This window comes from Eleutherodactylus coqui, chromosome 13, assembly GCF_035609145.1.
Source record: "Eleutherodactylus coqui strain aEleCoq1 chromosome 13, aEleCoq1.hap1, whole genome shotgun sequence".
Lineage (NCBI taxonomy): Eukaryota > Metazoa > Chordata > Amphibia > Anura > Eleutherodactylidae > Eleutherodactylus > Eleutherodactylus coqui.
In genome coordinates this window covers 69997876-70013189 of record NC_089849.1, presented here as the reverse complement: position 1 = coordinate 70013189, position 15314 = coordinate 69997876, and the positions used below count along the sequence as shown (strand labels likewise).

Below are 15314 nucleotides of genomic sequence, written 5' to 3'. Positions count from 1 at the left end.
AAAGGAACACCGGAGAGTGCTTACCTGAATCCCCGCGCTCCGGTGACTTCTTACTTACCTGCTGAAGATGGCCGCCGGGATCTTCACCCTCGGTGGACCGCAGGGCTTCTGTGCGGTCCATTGTCGATTCTAGCCTCCTGATTGGCTGGAATCGGCACGTGACGGGGCGGAGCTACACGGAGCCGGCATCCTGCACGAGCGATCCCATTCATAAAAGAAGAAGACCCGGACTGCGCAAGCGCGGCTAATTTGGCCATTAGACGGCGAAAATTAGTCGGCTCCATGGAAACGAGGACGCTAGCAACGGAGCAGGTAAGTGAAAAACTTCTTATAACTTCTGTATGGCTCATAATTAATGCACAATGTACATTACAAAGTGCATTAATATGGCCATACAGAAGTGTATAGACCCACTTGCTGCCGCGGGACAACCCATTTAAGGTCTTGTTCAGACGAGCGTGCTTCTTAGCGCAGTATAGCAGTGTGAAAAGATCGCGACTATACTGCACTAAAGATCACGTGAACAGGTGATTTCAAGCTATTTTAATTAGCTGGGAAATTGCCCGTTCGCACGATCGGAGGTGCGTGTTATCCAGATCCCATAGGAGTCTATGGAAAGCATGCACCAAAGTTGGTCATGCCTTATCTTTTCACGCACACCAGACCTTAGACGTGAGCATTGCAGTCGCATGACTATCATTGTTAGGTGCAAGAACTTAGCGCTTCTAAAATTCCTTCATCTGAACGGTTCTGTAGGAAACCATTGGTTCTAATAGAAGCGCTTTCTTTGCATGCCTCTAATGCGCTAAAACAGCGCTCATGTGAACGAGGCCTAAATAGGCAACTGCAAAAATAACCAGCAACATCCCAGCAGACTATACGGTAAAGGTAAAAAACAGATGAGTCACTCCAGATGAATTATGGGAAGAAATAAAATTTACCATAGCAGTCACAGCAGAATAATTTATCCCATACAGAAAACCAAAGAAAAGGCCAAAACGGCAGATGGTATAAAACGATTAAAAGTAATCAATGCAATAGAGGACAGAGGCAGTTCAAAATGCATCTGGATAAGTTGGGGGCAGAAAAATGGCAAATGAGGTTTGACACTGATAAATGTAAGGTTATGCCATTCAGATGGCATGGGCCCTGGCGCATATACACGCCGAGGCTGCCATACCGTTGAGCCTTCCCCTTCTCTCCTCCCCATCGGCTGATTGCAATGGCCGGGGGCGGAGCTAAGCACCGCCCTGTCCCGTCTCCTCCAATTTGCTGGCTGCGGCAAGTGGAGGGGGTCTGAGCTTAGCTCCACCCCTATCCCGCACCTTGTCTGCAGCCAGCAATGGAAGGAGGCGTGGTGGCACTCAGCTCCTCCCCCTCCCATTGCAATCAGCCAGAGGGGAAGAGAGAAGAGGGAGGGAGTTTAGCAGTCACCCAGCTAAACTCCCTGCCACCTCCCTTCTCTGGCTGCTGTAATTGGCTTTCATAGGAGCCTATGCAGCGGCCGAAGTATTCTGGCCCAAAAGATAGTTCCAGGACTATCTTTTGGGCCCAACGTAAAAACGCCCAGCACTATATTGGCAGGCCGGGTGCTTTTACGTCACAGAAATACGGCCATGTGATCTGATGCATTGGATACCAATGCATCAGATCACAGCATATATCAGCTGACCGTGAAAACGGCGAGCCTATATACGCTCGTGGGAAAGAGGCCTAACACTGACACAGAAAAGGACTTGGGGAGTTTAGTTAACTGTAAGCTTAACTGGAGCAACCAGTGTCAGGCAGCTGCTGCCAAGGCAATTAGGATCATGGGGTGCATCTTAAGAGGTCTAGGGGCACATGATGAGAACATTGTACTTCCTCTTTACAAGTCACTGGTCAGACCACACATGGAATATTGTGTACAGTTTTGGGCACTGATACTCAAGAGGGACATTTCAGAGCTTCAGCGGGTTCAAAGATTTCATCTAAAGTAATAAATGGAATGGGCAGACTACAATACCCAGAGAGGTTATGTAGTTTACAAAAAGGACAGCTGAGGGGCGACCTAATAACTATGTATAAATATATCAGAGAACAAGACAGAGATCTCTCCCATCATCTGTTTATACCGAGGACTGGGAATGTAACAACCAATGATGCAAGTATGTGTTCTAGAGGAAAGAACATAGAAGAGGGTTCTTTACTGTAAGGGTGGATTCACACGAACGTATATCAGCTCGGTTTTCACGCCGAGCCGATATATGTCGTCCTCATCTGCGGGGGGGGTGGAAGAGCCACGAGCAGGAACTGAGCTCCCGCCCCCTCTCTGTCTCCTCTCCACCCTTCTGCACTATTTGCAATTAAAGGGGGTGGGGCTGTTTCAAGAATTGGCCCTGCCCCGTACCGCCTCTCCCCGCTGCAAATAGTGCAGAGGGGCGGAGAGGAGGCAGAGAGGGGGCGGGAGCTCAGAGCACTGCTCCTGGCTCTTCCAGCGTCCCCCCCCCTGCAGAGAGAGACGACGTATATCGGCTTGGCGTGAAAACCGAGTCGATATACGTTCGTGTGAATCCAGCCTAAGAGCAGTGAGACTGTGGAACTCTCTGCCTGAGGACATGGTGATGGTGAATTTGATAAAAGAGTTTAAGAGGGGCCTGGACACCTTTCTTGTACATTACAATATTATATGTTGTATCACTAGATTACTTCAGGAGGGTCGGTGATCCAGGGATTATTCTGATTGCCAGATAGAAGTCTGGAAGGACTTTTTTTCCCCTAACATGAGGAAAATTGGCTTCTACCTCGTGTTTTTTTTTGCCCTCCTTTGGCATTGGGGTTAGTAGGCTGATCTAGATAGACATGTGTCTTGTTCAGCCTTACATACTATGTTAAATTACTATGTTAGTGACCCTCTATGTGTGGTGCCATGTAGTAATATGACCCTCTCTGGTTTCAATTAGAAATAGGACCCCCAGGTTACCCCTATCTAGTAATAGGATCCCATCTGTGTCCCAAATTAGTAATAGTGACCCTATTGTGGCCCCAATATAGCAATAGGTCTTCCTGTGGGCCCCAATTACTAACAGAATAATCTGTGCTTCAGATAGTATAGGGCCCCTTTGTGGCCCTCAGTAGAGTGCTTGGCCCCCTGCTGCACATTTGGCTGCAGGGAGGAGAAGGGGTTAAACTCCTTACTACACTCACAGCCTTCCATCTCTGCTGGGATCTCACAGGCGCACAACAGGGCGTCATCACTTCTCTCCCTGGCACTCACTCAATTCCTAGTATTGGAGCCAGTGAGGGGGAGGAGTGATGATGTCCTGCTGTGTGCCTGTGAGATCACCACACCAAAGGGAAAGGAGTTGTGTGCTGTTAGGAGTTTAACTCCTTTCTCTCCCTGTGGCAGGGTTTTTTTTTTAAAGGGGCAATTGGGACGGCTGTGGGCCCCCTTAGAGTCTCGGGCCAGGAGCGGTGCCCCTATTATAATTCACCATACAGGGAAGGCATCTTTATTTGTCCAGAACCAGAGGGTCGCTTTAAAGGACTAGACAGGTATTCACATCCTGGCTTTCCTATCCTGTTGTGCCAGTGCCCAGTCCCCCAACTATTTGCACAATGGGCGTTGTGTTTTTCCATGTGCCTGTGTTTTACTGAATTTTTTACGCACGCAAAAAAATACTTCAGCGTGCACCCATTGATTTCAATGGACAGTTAAGTTAAATTATGGGCAGTTAAGTTAACCCCTTGGTGTTTTTACGTCCTGGCTTGCTGGGCTTTAATCCCCAGGGACGTAAAAACATGCTCCCTGCGGGGATTAAAACCCTGCAAGCTGAGGACTTATACGCACCCCCATCCTCTGCGGCATTCTGGCCTCCCGTTCCCGACGTCACCTTCTGTGCATGCATGCCTGATGTCATGCGTGCGGCCCTGGAAATAAAAAATCTCTCTAGCTCCCGTATAACATGTGTAGCCCAGAGCAGAGAGATAGCACCGGGAGCCGCTGTCTGTGGTCTCCGGTCACATGATCGCTGCTATCCAATGGATAACAGCAATCATGTAAAGTAAAAAAAAAACTTTAAAAATCATATTCATGAGGGGAGATGAAAATACGTACCTAAGGCCCCCACATTTATCCGCAGACATCACAACGACTTTTGCGCATGTGCTCGCCACTAATATGGCGGACACACGTGCAAAAGCTGCGGATTACCAGGGTAAACATAGCCAATAGCCTGGAGATTGCACAGGGGGCCACAGTACGGCAATCAGGTAAAAGTAAAAAAAGTTAGTTTCACCTCCCCTCACGGATTGGATCTGTGAGGGAAGGTAAAATTACTTACCTAAGGTCTCCGGCGATATCCCCCAACGGGATCTTTATCCGTGAACCTTTCCCCGACTTCTGCACATGTGCCCATCTGCAAAATGGCGGACGCAAGCGCAGACGTTCGGGAGGGCTCGGGAAATTTAAAGCCTCCTTGCTCCTGCGTACTACAGGTAGCCCAGAGCCTGGAACACTGACGTCTCCAGTCACGTGATCGCCGTTATCCAATGGATAATAGCGATTACGTAAATGTTAAAACACCGTTAACGTTTTATGCTCCTTTCGGTTTGAGCCCCGTTGTGCATACGGACATAATATTAGGGCCACTATAAGTATGTTTCTGAGCACAAGACAAACAGGGGTATCCATTTTGGGGTGAAAATCTTCATTCATGTATGTGCTGTACAAAAAAAACTGTTTTTAAAATGACACAATTGCCAAAAAAATTAAAATCCTAATTTTTTCCTTCTGCTTTGCTCAGATTCATTCAAAAACTGTGGGGTAAAAATATACAGTTTTTAAAATGGGGTCATTTGTGGGGGTTCTCCATTGTTTTGGCAGTTCAAGGGCTCTACAAGCGGGCAGTGGGGCCTAAAACACCTACAAGCAAAATGTCTGTTTTGAAAACTACCGGCTGCTCCTTTCGGTTTGGGCCCCATTGTGTATACAGACATAATATTAGGGCCACAATGGGTATGTCTCTGGACACAAGGGGGGGGGGGGCATTTTCGGGTGCAAATTCTCATTTTCATGTGCACTACAGAAAAAAATCCTGTCTTTTGAATGACATATTTGCAAAAATATGAAATTTTATTTTTTCTCCTCTAAAGTGCGTGAAAAGAAACTTTGGGGTAAAAGTACTCCGCCCTCCCCCCCCCCCCCTCAGTGAATACATTAAAATGTGTATTTTTTAAAATGGGGACATTTGTGAGGGTATCTATCATTCTGACACCTATAAACCTTTGCAATCTTGACTTGGTGCAGGAAGGCAAAATGTTCCTCAAAGTGTTAATAATCAATGTTAAATTTGTACATCTGCTAAATGGTTAAAAAAACGGAAGTTTTTCCAATATGCTTCCAGAATAAAGTAAACGGATGGAAATATATATCTCATGAATTTGTATAGTGTGTTTGCACATATTTGAGATATTGCAGTTGAAAATATGAAAAAAAATGTACATTTTTCAAAATTTTGGTGCTTTTAATAAATACACACAAATTCTATTGGTCTATTTTTACCACCTATGGGCTAATGCTCACAAACGGATTTGTACCGCAGCTATTCGGTTCAATTGAACCTAGTAGCTTTTCCGCCAGCTAATGCTGACACGCAGAATTTTACCGTGGATTTCCACAGCGGGAAAAAATCGTGTCATGTTCTATTTTCCGCAGAATTACGCCGCAGGAGGTCTTGATCAATATAGTATTCATGGAGACCACGGAAAAACGTGCGTTTTTGCACAGTCATCAGCGGGCCCGTTTTGTTTACCACCACGGTACTCCCGCGGAGTAAATCTGCGGGCGTATCTCGTGGGCATGAGCCCTAAATGAAGTACAATATGTGCCGAAAAAACAATGTCAGAATCACTTGGATATGCAAAACCTTTACGGAGTTATTCTATGTTAAAGTGACATGTCACATTTCTAAAATTTGGCCTGGTCATTAGGGCGCAAACAGGCTTGGTCACTGAGGGGTTAAATTAGTGTAAGGCCTCTCTTTAAAACGGGCACAATGCGCTGTGTGTATCTTTCTCACGCAAGTATACAATTACATGTGTACTCAGTGTATGGGGAGTGTCAGCAGACAGCATTTTGACGTGTATGCGTGCCAAGATAGTGCATACCGCAGTTCTGTCTGTGGTCACGTTCCTCGCATTATGTGCAAGACCCAGGGGTGTCACTATAGAGGGTGCAGGGGATGCGGTTGCACCCGGGCCCAGGAGCCTTAGGGGGCCCATAAGGCCTCTCCTCCATATAAGGAGCCCTGTACTATGAATAAAGCATTATAGTTTGGGGCCCTGTTACAGGTTTTGCATTGGGGCCCAAAGGCTTTAAGCTATGCCTCTGTGCAGCATGGTTTAGGTATGGGTACGGGTACAGATACAGATAGAGGAGGGGGCCCCTGAACCTTTAGTTACGCCCATGGCGAAACCCATTTAAACTGTATGGAACAATGGTACTGCGTATTACGCGTGCGAAAACTGCACTTGTAGCCTTAATATGTGCTATGTTTGCGCAATACGCAGGAAAGCAGAACACGCTGTGCATTTTTTTTTTGCACAAACGAAATGTGCACGCAAAATACGCGCATGCGAACAAACCCATTAAAATGAATGCACACTGCGTGCACAATTGCACTTGTGTAAACTAGTACAGCCTCCCCCAGATAGAGCAGCTGCAGCTCCTGCACGACAACCTGTTACACAACACAATGCAAATAAACACAAATTCAACAGGACAGTTCCAGTCCTAGAGAAGTCGCACATGCGCAGTCCTCTAACCACGTGGTCCACAGAGCGGGATTCTGTGACGTTGCGTAGTGGGAGGGGCCGCTCGGGGCCGCGCACGTCAACACGCAGTGTTTCTTAAAGCTTGTACGTGCGCTCTCCCGGCAGACGACCCGCGCGGGTTTAGGCTCTTTGTGAGGAGGCGACGCCACCGGATACCGGTATTCTCCACAGCATGGCGGACGATAAACCAAAGGTCAGCTTGTGTGGGGCGGTAGAAGAGCCGGGCGGGGGCCGTTGTGCCGGCTGTATAGGGCGCAGTGAGGCCTAGAGGTGATGGCGTTGCTGCGGGCAGGATAGAGGCCTGGGATGGAGAAGGCGCTGAGGGGGAGAGGGGATGGAGGAAGCCTTGTGGGAGGCTATGCTGCTGTGAGGGGCTGTAACGTGGGCCGTTAGCTCCGTCGCACGATGGAGCCACTTACAGCCTATTACAGGGGGCGATCACCGTGTATGGCCGGCAGTTGGGGGATCGCTGGGATCCAGTGGCTTCCTGGGGTTCCCCGGCCGTTGATTTGTACGGTGAGCTGCTTACAGTCACCGATGGGAGATGCCGGCAGGGGGGTCTGGGGGTGGCACTGCACTTGTGGGGGCACTCTATAATGAATGTGGGGGAGGCTGCTGGGGAACCCATGATGCGAGATTTATTAAAGGGATGTTCTCACTGAAGATGTATCTAACTATGTGTAGGTGATGTATGGAGGGACCCCGGGGGGATGATCTTAGTGTAGCTCCAGCATATTCCACAGCGTGCATCCTGAACCCCCCCCTAGTATAACGTTCCCTACCTAGTGGCTCATGACCGCCCCCCTGCTGTGCAGCCCGCCATAGGAATGCCAAGTTATAACTACATCATTGAAAACCATGCCTTTCCATCATGTCCAGCCTAGAACTCTTCACAATGTTGATCCAGAAAAAAGTGGTTTGGGGTGTCTTGTTTTTCCCTCCCCACCCCCTACTGAGGTGGATGCCAATTACTTTATTTTTGGGGATAATTCCATCCTGACTCCAAATGGTAATCAGAATAATTCCCTGGATCGACGTCCCATCTCCAGAGATCTACTTCCCATAAGCTTTATATTGTTCAAGCCTTTTTGAAGTTCAGCAACTCCACATCTTGTGCCAGAAAGTTACCAGTCTGCCTGCTGTTACAGTAAGGAACCCTCTGCCTGATGGGGAGACCTTCATTCAGTTAGATGTATAGGTGGTTACAGGCCATGGGGTGGAGGGATTGTCCTGGCCATCCACAGATCTGTAAACTGGAATTACGTCGCCCCACAGTTGTTGTTTTTTTGTTTTCTCCAAATCTTTTAACTGCTAGTTTGACCCCTCATCTTGGTAGTACAATCTACCTGTTCCTCAGTTACCCCCTGGTAGCCTTCTCTGCACCCGCTTTCGTTCAGCTCCGTCCGCCTTACAGGTGGCCATATGGCCACACAAAGCGATACTTGGCGCTGTTGGATAAAATGCCTCAGGTGGTGAGCTCTGCTGTAGTGGTGGTGCACATGTGAACGCCGCTGCCTGTAGTATAGTCTAGAGCGGTGGTCACGCTCACTAGTCACAAGTGGACCCAGTTTTTGGACCTGCAGCAATCATTGTTTATCACCCCTCCTTGTGCATAGATGATGGGTGGCTTTAGAGGGGTAACCCCTTTAAACTCGAGTATGCACGGTGGGTTAAGTGTTTCAGATGGGAAAAGCCCTTTAAGCACATTCACAGGATATCCATGTAAGTTTCATAGATAGTTCCCACCTCTGGATCGCTCACTCCTTCCCGGCTCTATGCAGTGATTGGGAGTCAGGAATACAGTTAATTGCTTGCATGACTTGTAACCTCCATCAGTTAGCCAAGGCAGCTATGATGCTGGCACTAAAATTTTGTAACTTGCTCTTCCACAATGGTTTTTAAGGGGTGTGGCTTGTCAGGAGGGGGAGGGGCTAAGCTAAACCAACACATTTATGTACGACTTATACCAGGTCCAGCCACTGTCTAGGTCACGGAGGAGCCAAGGTGTGCCTAAATACATGAATAGGCATGTGACGGCGGCCGTTGAGTGTTTCTTTTTTTCTGCAGCGTGATTTAAAAAAAAAAAAAAGGCACTCCTTTAGAAGCCCAACGCATACTTATGTTTTGGAAGACAGCCGGGCACTTGCTCTAATATCGGGAACCAAAGTCTTTCAATTCCCACTATTATCCCTTCTCACTCCATGGCCCATGCAACTGCAGCGTGTAAGACAGGGAGGGGGCTCCCTCTGTTACTCATCGGATCCCTGCATTGTGATCGCATGGTCTCGATGGGTTGCTATGGCACCTGGAGGCTTGACTAGAGTGGCTTGTGGGGCTCTGTTTCTGGCTGAATTCTTAGTGTTTCTAATGCACTACTATACTGATGTATTAGAAAAATGAAAAAAAGATGCAGATGTTTAAGTCCCCTAATGGGACAAAAAAGACTGAATGGTCACATGTGTACCACCGCTCCAGTTGTTGGGGACCATCGTTCTCACGTTCCCTAAGGACCCCAGCGATTAGATGGTGGCAGTCATACTGTGGATGGGTGATAAGTTTTTGGAGGGAAAATGCCCTTAGGGGTGCGCTCACACATTGCAGAAATGCTGCAAACGTACTATTAAAGCAAATCATGCTCACAAGGGGAGGAAAAAACGCCTTAGATTTTGCTGCTGGAACTCTAACCTGCGGTTTTGCTGTGGAAATTCTGCAACAAAACCGCAGCATTTCCCCGACACGTGAATGCGCCATTCATGGGCTTTATGTAGCAAATGGGCTATAAGCTGACCAGTTGGCGGCGCTGTAACCGGTACACTTTCTTCATGTTGCAGGAGGGTGTGAAAACTGAAAACAACGACCACATTAACCTGAAGGTAGCCGGCCAGGATGGCTCCGTCGTCCAGTTCAAGATTAAAAAACATACACCGCTCAACAAGCTCATGAAGGCTTATTGTGAACGACAGGTGAGTCCGTTCTCCGAGCATGCTGGCCGCTGTCTGCCTTACTGGAGGAGGCCGCTTCAACCCTCTGGGATTCTATAATGTTCCTGTCATGTTTTTACTGTTTGCGTACACTCACCCCAAGTGTGTGTTACTATGTCTGTAAGTCTCCTGCACCTTACTATACATCACACTATACTCTATACAGTGGTATGTCAGTAAATACTACTGGTGTACAGTATATCAGGTAGAAGCTCATGTGTTATGAACAGAGCCTTACTTTGTAACAGGTCACTTCCAGTTTCTACACATGCTTGTTTCCATATTTTTAGATCATGCAAATGAAGGATGCTCTTCTGTAGGTACATAAGGAAATAGTCTGGGCACCGCCTCGTTGTCCTTATCTGCAGGTCACCAAGCCCAGTTTGTTCTGGCATCCCTATTTCATGTGCTTAATATGGAACTGTTCCTACCTGCACATGCAGACTGACTTTAGCGCCAGCATCCGGAGCATACGCAAATTTGCTTGCGCCTAAGCGTACTGGTTTTGCGGAGTAATATATTTTTTATTATATAATTTAATTTTTTTTCTGTGCGAGCGTCAGCGTATTTTACTGTACTTTTTGTGCCCTTACGACATGTCCATTTGTACACAGCAAAGAGACTCGCTACTTGAAACGGCTAATTAGTCTTAAGTTCCAGATCTCCCCCCCCCCCCCCCCCCCCCCCCCCTGCACAGTTAGGCCTGGATTACACAAGTGGATTCCACTTGTGGTATCTGATCAGTGTCCGTGCAGAAGATCCGCAGCAAAACGCAGCCTTTCAAAGGAACGTACTTCCGCTTTTTTGCTCACACTCGCGGATACAAATTCCGCGAGGAAAAATTGCAGCATACTTTATTTTACTGCGGACGGCCTCCATTGAGCTCATTGGAGGCCGTCTGACCCACAGCACATATCCATTTAACATTGCATATGGGCTACTAGTACCCGCATAGCGACAGTGCAGGAAATACAAACATTTCAAAAAAAGAAAACTGTACTGCGCATAACCAATGGTGAGCCGCTGCGGTGATACGCAATACAGATTATTCCAGTAAGCAGGGTCGCCCGCTGCACCCACAGCCAGAATCCGCTACGGGCCTCCCACCTGCACAATCCAGTCTGCCTATGTGAGGTCGGCCTTAGTGTTTCATGCATGTCCTTGTGTATTGTGCACACATTTGCACACCCCCTCATTGACTTCTGTGGGGCCTTTGAATGCACAAATTTGCAGAGAAATAGAACATGTTCTATCTTTTCTTGCCTGACTGAAATGCGCATGCAAAATACAGAAATGGAAACGAACCCGTTAAGATCAAGGTTCTCTATTCTGTGTATTGGACGTGCAAATACTCTGATGCAAAGCCGGTCTAAGGCCAAATTCACACTATTTTTTTGTTAGCATTTTGCATTTGCAAGCAAAAGCCAGTATTATATCCAAGATACAGAAGAGATGCAAATCTTTTCAGTAGGTTCCACTCCTTGTCTTACAAATACAGAATACTGCTATGTAAGACCTATTCAGGCAGGTGTAATGCCACACTTAATGTGTGTATAAAGGGCCAAAGATCCTGAATAAAAATTGGCTCTTCTATTTTTTATTTTTTTATATTTTTTTTTTTATATATTTCTATTGGGTTTTGTTTTTCCAGCATTCACAACTTTATTCTCCTGATCAGTATAATACAGCTGTATCAAACTTGGTTTTATTTTTTTTTTCTACTTTTGCACAGTAAAGAAAAAAATGTTGCCAATGGACTGGGGGTGAGGGTTTTTTTTTGCAAGACAAGCTGTAGCTTTCTATGGTATAATTTTTAGGGTACATGCAACGTCTTGATTATTACTTGTACAGGTTTAGAAAAATATGGCTACTTTCTTCCAAATAGCTTAGCACCACTGAAGTGAAGTGTATTGAACTATAGTAACAGTAACTTGTGGACAGATGTGGCGCTGCTTCTAGAAGAAAGCAGCCATGTTTTTTTGTTTTTTTTCCCCTTAATCCTGAACAATCCCTTTAATGTTACTATGTACCTTGCTTGCAGCATTATGCTACTCTCCCCCAACCCCAGGTGCCTTACCATTGTGTATAGAGTCTGGAGGACAAGTTACTAACATACTGCATTTTTATAGTTTCTTAAGATCATCATGCTATTTCTTTCTTTTTCCTCTGGTCTTTAGGGGTTATCAATGAGGCAAATTAGATTCCGATTTGATGGCCAGCCTATTAATGAGACAGATACACCAGCACAGGTGAGTAACTCTTGTTATCAAAGCTTACTTGGTGCAAACTGGATAGTACCCTACATAATAACCTAGATGATGCGATACTCGCTGTAGCAATCTTTCAAATATAGGTATTGTGTATGGCGTCTGGGCACCTAAAAACAATAGAATTGTTACCTCTTCCTTTTGTTCGAAACTGCGCTCAGTCAAAATCGGGTGGATATATGTTTGACGAATTGTCTGAGTGGCGTCCTCCGTTCCAATTGATGGATCCACTCAGTGAATAGTATTTCTAGGTTTTTCACTTGATGCAAATATAAAAAAAATCTGGTTGACTGAGGGCTCATTCACACTATGTAATTGTTGGTCCATGAAAAAACTCACTATTTTCACGGTGTGCGTATTTGGTGGTTATAGTAAAAATTCACTAGTCTTTCAATAGGGTGTCTTATCGGGGCGCTACAAAAAGTGCTGAACTTCAGAAAGCAAGGCTTATTGGCTTAAAAACATCCTTAACCTCATTTACTTAAAGAATGATGTTTAACACTGATAAATCTACACTTGCACACTAAATGAGTAACACTGACGTGGGAAAGGAATTGGGGATTTTGGCTGACTGTAAGCTTAAAATATAGAGGTTGGAGTGGAAGTCTCTGTGCCGATCTCTGTGTAGTGGCCAGTGCTTGTAACTGCAGGCACGGCTTGTATCGAAATCAGCACAAGCTGTGCCTGCAGTTATAAGTGCTGGACACTACACAGAGGTCGGCGCAGAGACTTCCACTCCGACCTCTGTATTTGCGGCTCTGACAGCATGCGCTCGCTCAGACAATCGGGGTCCCAAGCAACCGACCCGGCTGATCCAACTATTGATGACCTATCCTGATAGTCTTTTCCACGGATAACTCCTTTAAGGCTGGTCTCTAGGTTTGAATTGCAAAATCCGCAATAGTCATCCACACGGACAATTTGCCACATTCCTCACACATTCAAACAATAGAACATTCGCAAACAGGCAACGTTTTGACTGCTATAGTCTTTCTCAAGCCTGAGGCTTAAGAGACTAGAGTAGTCGAAACGTTGCCTGTTTTTTTTTTTAACATGGAGCAATAATTTACTACTTTATTTAAACACCACTGATGCTGCCACTATTTGCTATTGTGTGGACGTTGGAGGGAATTGGAGGTCCATGATCCCTGGAATGTGGCTCTGCATATTAAAACACACCTCTGCTGGAAACTGCTTACTGACTGAGTGCTGCCGGACTTGTGAACTATAAACCTAGTATCTAGAGTCCTGTTTCCATTGTGAAAGATCAGCCCTCCAGGATTACACTGCAGAGGGCTGATGCCATCACCGAGGGAGTGTGCTGCTCCTCCGAACCCTCTGCATGCTGCAATCTACATAGCGGGGATACCTGGTATCTATCCCCGCTGTTGTAGTAGGAGGCCAGCTATCAGTAATGCCTGGCTCCCACTGTGTGGTGGTAGAGTTCAGCTTCTGAGCCCGCACCAGTAATGGGGACGTAAGTTTACGTCTTACTGTGTTTTAAGTACCCTCTAGCGAGGATGTAAACTTGCATCCAGTGGGGTTAAGTATACATGGTGTGTGCATGTTTGATCGTTATGGGTGACAACTAGGGCTACATTCTCCATAGCATCATGGCTTCTGTGTATTTTGTAGTAATGATCGTTATGCAGAGTCCACTTTATAATGAATACCAGTGAATCCCGACCCTGTAGTGATCAAAACCAGTAACACCAGTGTGAATAGCGCCTTGGACCGCACAAGTATCGGAGGCAATTAAAACTTTTACTTGTCACTGAAAACATTACTATGAATGTATTGCTTTAATTAGTTTGAGAAAACCAACCTTTGCTAAATTTCTTGCCTAATATATATATTTTTTTGCTTCCCTATCTCTTTAGTTGGAAATGGAGGATGAAGATACGATTGATGTTTTCCAGCAGCAAACGGGAGGAAACTTCTAGAACAAGTTCTGACCAGTCCCTCACCCACTGCCTCCACTGTTCAGTTTCCTATGTTCACCATCATCCCCCTTCCCATACTGTACATAATATAGGGTGGATGTGTGTTATTCTAGGGGTTAATTTTCACACCTGCCCCCTCTCCTTTCCTTTTATCTTTGCTTCCTGTCATTTATGATTCTGGACCAAGTTAATTTGAGATGGTGGGTGCTTTGCACAGTCTCCCACCTCACCCGATACTGCTATGCTCTCTACTTTTATTCCAGTAAATTATTTTGCTTTTGTTTTACAAGCCCATCAACTGCTCACAGATATTCAACTGTTATTGCCTGGGGTGCCTTAAACAGCAACTGTGACACCTCTGGTGGTCAATGGGTTAGAATTCTTAAGGGAGCAAGCCCACCTCTCAATTGGTATCTTTCACTTTTTTTTTTTTTTTTTCTTTTTTTTATTATTGAACGGATTACGATTTTATAACTTTTTGTATGTAGCTGTTACATGTAGCTGGGTGAATAGGAAAAAATGTAAAAAGCTGAAAAATCTTAGGTAGAAATTCCCTTCCGGCATCTTGTTGTTTAAATAAACCTGGTTTAAAAGAAACTTGTTTGTTGTGGGGTTTTTTTCCCTTTTATCAATATGGGGGTGAAACCTGAGAACTTTTAAGGAGTTATGGACTGATAGTAGTAAACGGTTGGACAGCACACAGGAATTTTTTTTTTCTCTAAATGCTCATTAGGTTTATCGAAACAGTCCAGATGTTCACACTTGGCCTGAAACGTTGTAACTGCAAACTTATTCGCTTTGTCAAGCTGCATAAAAGGATATATAAAACCTAAATCCGAATGCTACGCATATGGTGAGCACTATATCCACAGAGACAGCAGCCAGAATGCACCTATAAACTATACAGCTCTTCATTACCATGTGCCAAAACTCGGGCCACTCTCACACATGCATTCAGAAAATGCTGTTTGAAATCAAGGCATTTCACTGATTTCACGCAGCGTTTTTTGAGCATGTTACAGCATTTGACAGCGCTTTTTAATGCACCCTATCATTGTTATGGGTGATGAGGTGCATTTAAGCGCTAAACCGCACAAATAGAACGGACAGCGCTTGAAAATTGCTGTATTTTGTTATAGCCTTTAGCCCAGCATTTCTAATGGATGCTAAAACAATTTCTGTATTTTATCTTCGAGCATTTAGCGCGTTTTTGACACCCTGTTCGCCCTTTGAAATGGGGTGCATTAAAACCGCTGGTAAAGCATCTTTAACACAGCTTGCTATGCCACGGGGAGGCGATAAATGGGGAC

The 15314-nt window shown here is 45.7% G+C and overlaps 1 protein-coding gene across 1 annotated transcript; it reads left to right on the top strand.

Annotated features, from left to right (window-relative positions):
- The first annotated feature begins 6848 nt into the window (after positions 1–6848).
- SUMO2 (small ubiquitin like modifier 2) lies at positions 6849–14601 on the top strand. Its single transcript, XM_066586148.1, has 4 exons — positions 6849–7006; positions 9645–9776; positions 11972–12043; positions 13942–14601. Exons 1-4 carry the CDS (start codon positions 6986–6988, stop codon positions 14002–14004), a joined length of 288 nt encoding a protein of 95 aa, XP_066442245.1. The 5' UTR covers positions 6849–6985; the 3' UTR covers positions 14005–14601.
- Positions 14602–15314: the final 713 nt, after the last annotated feature.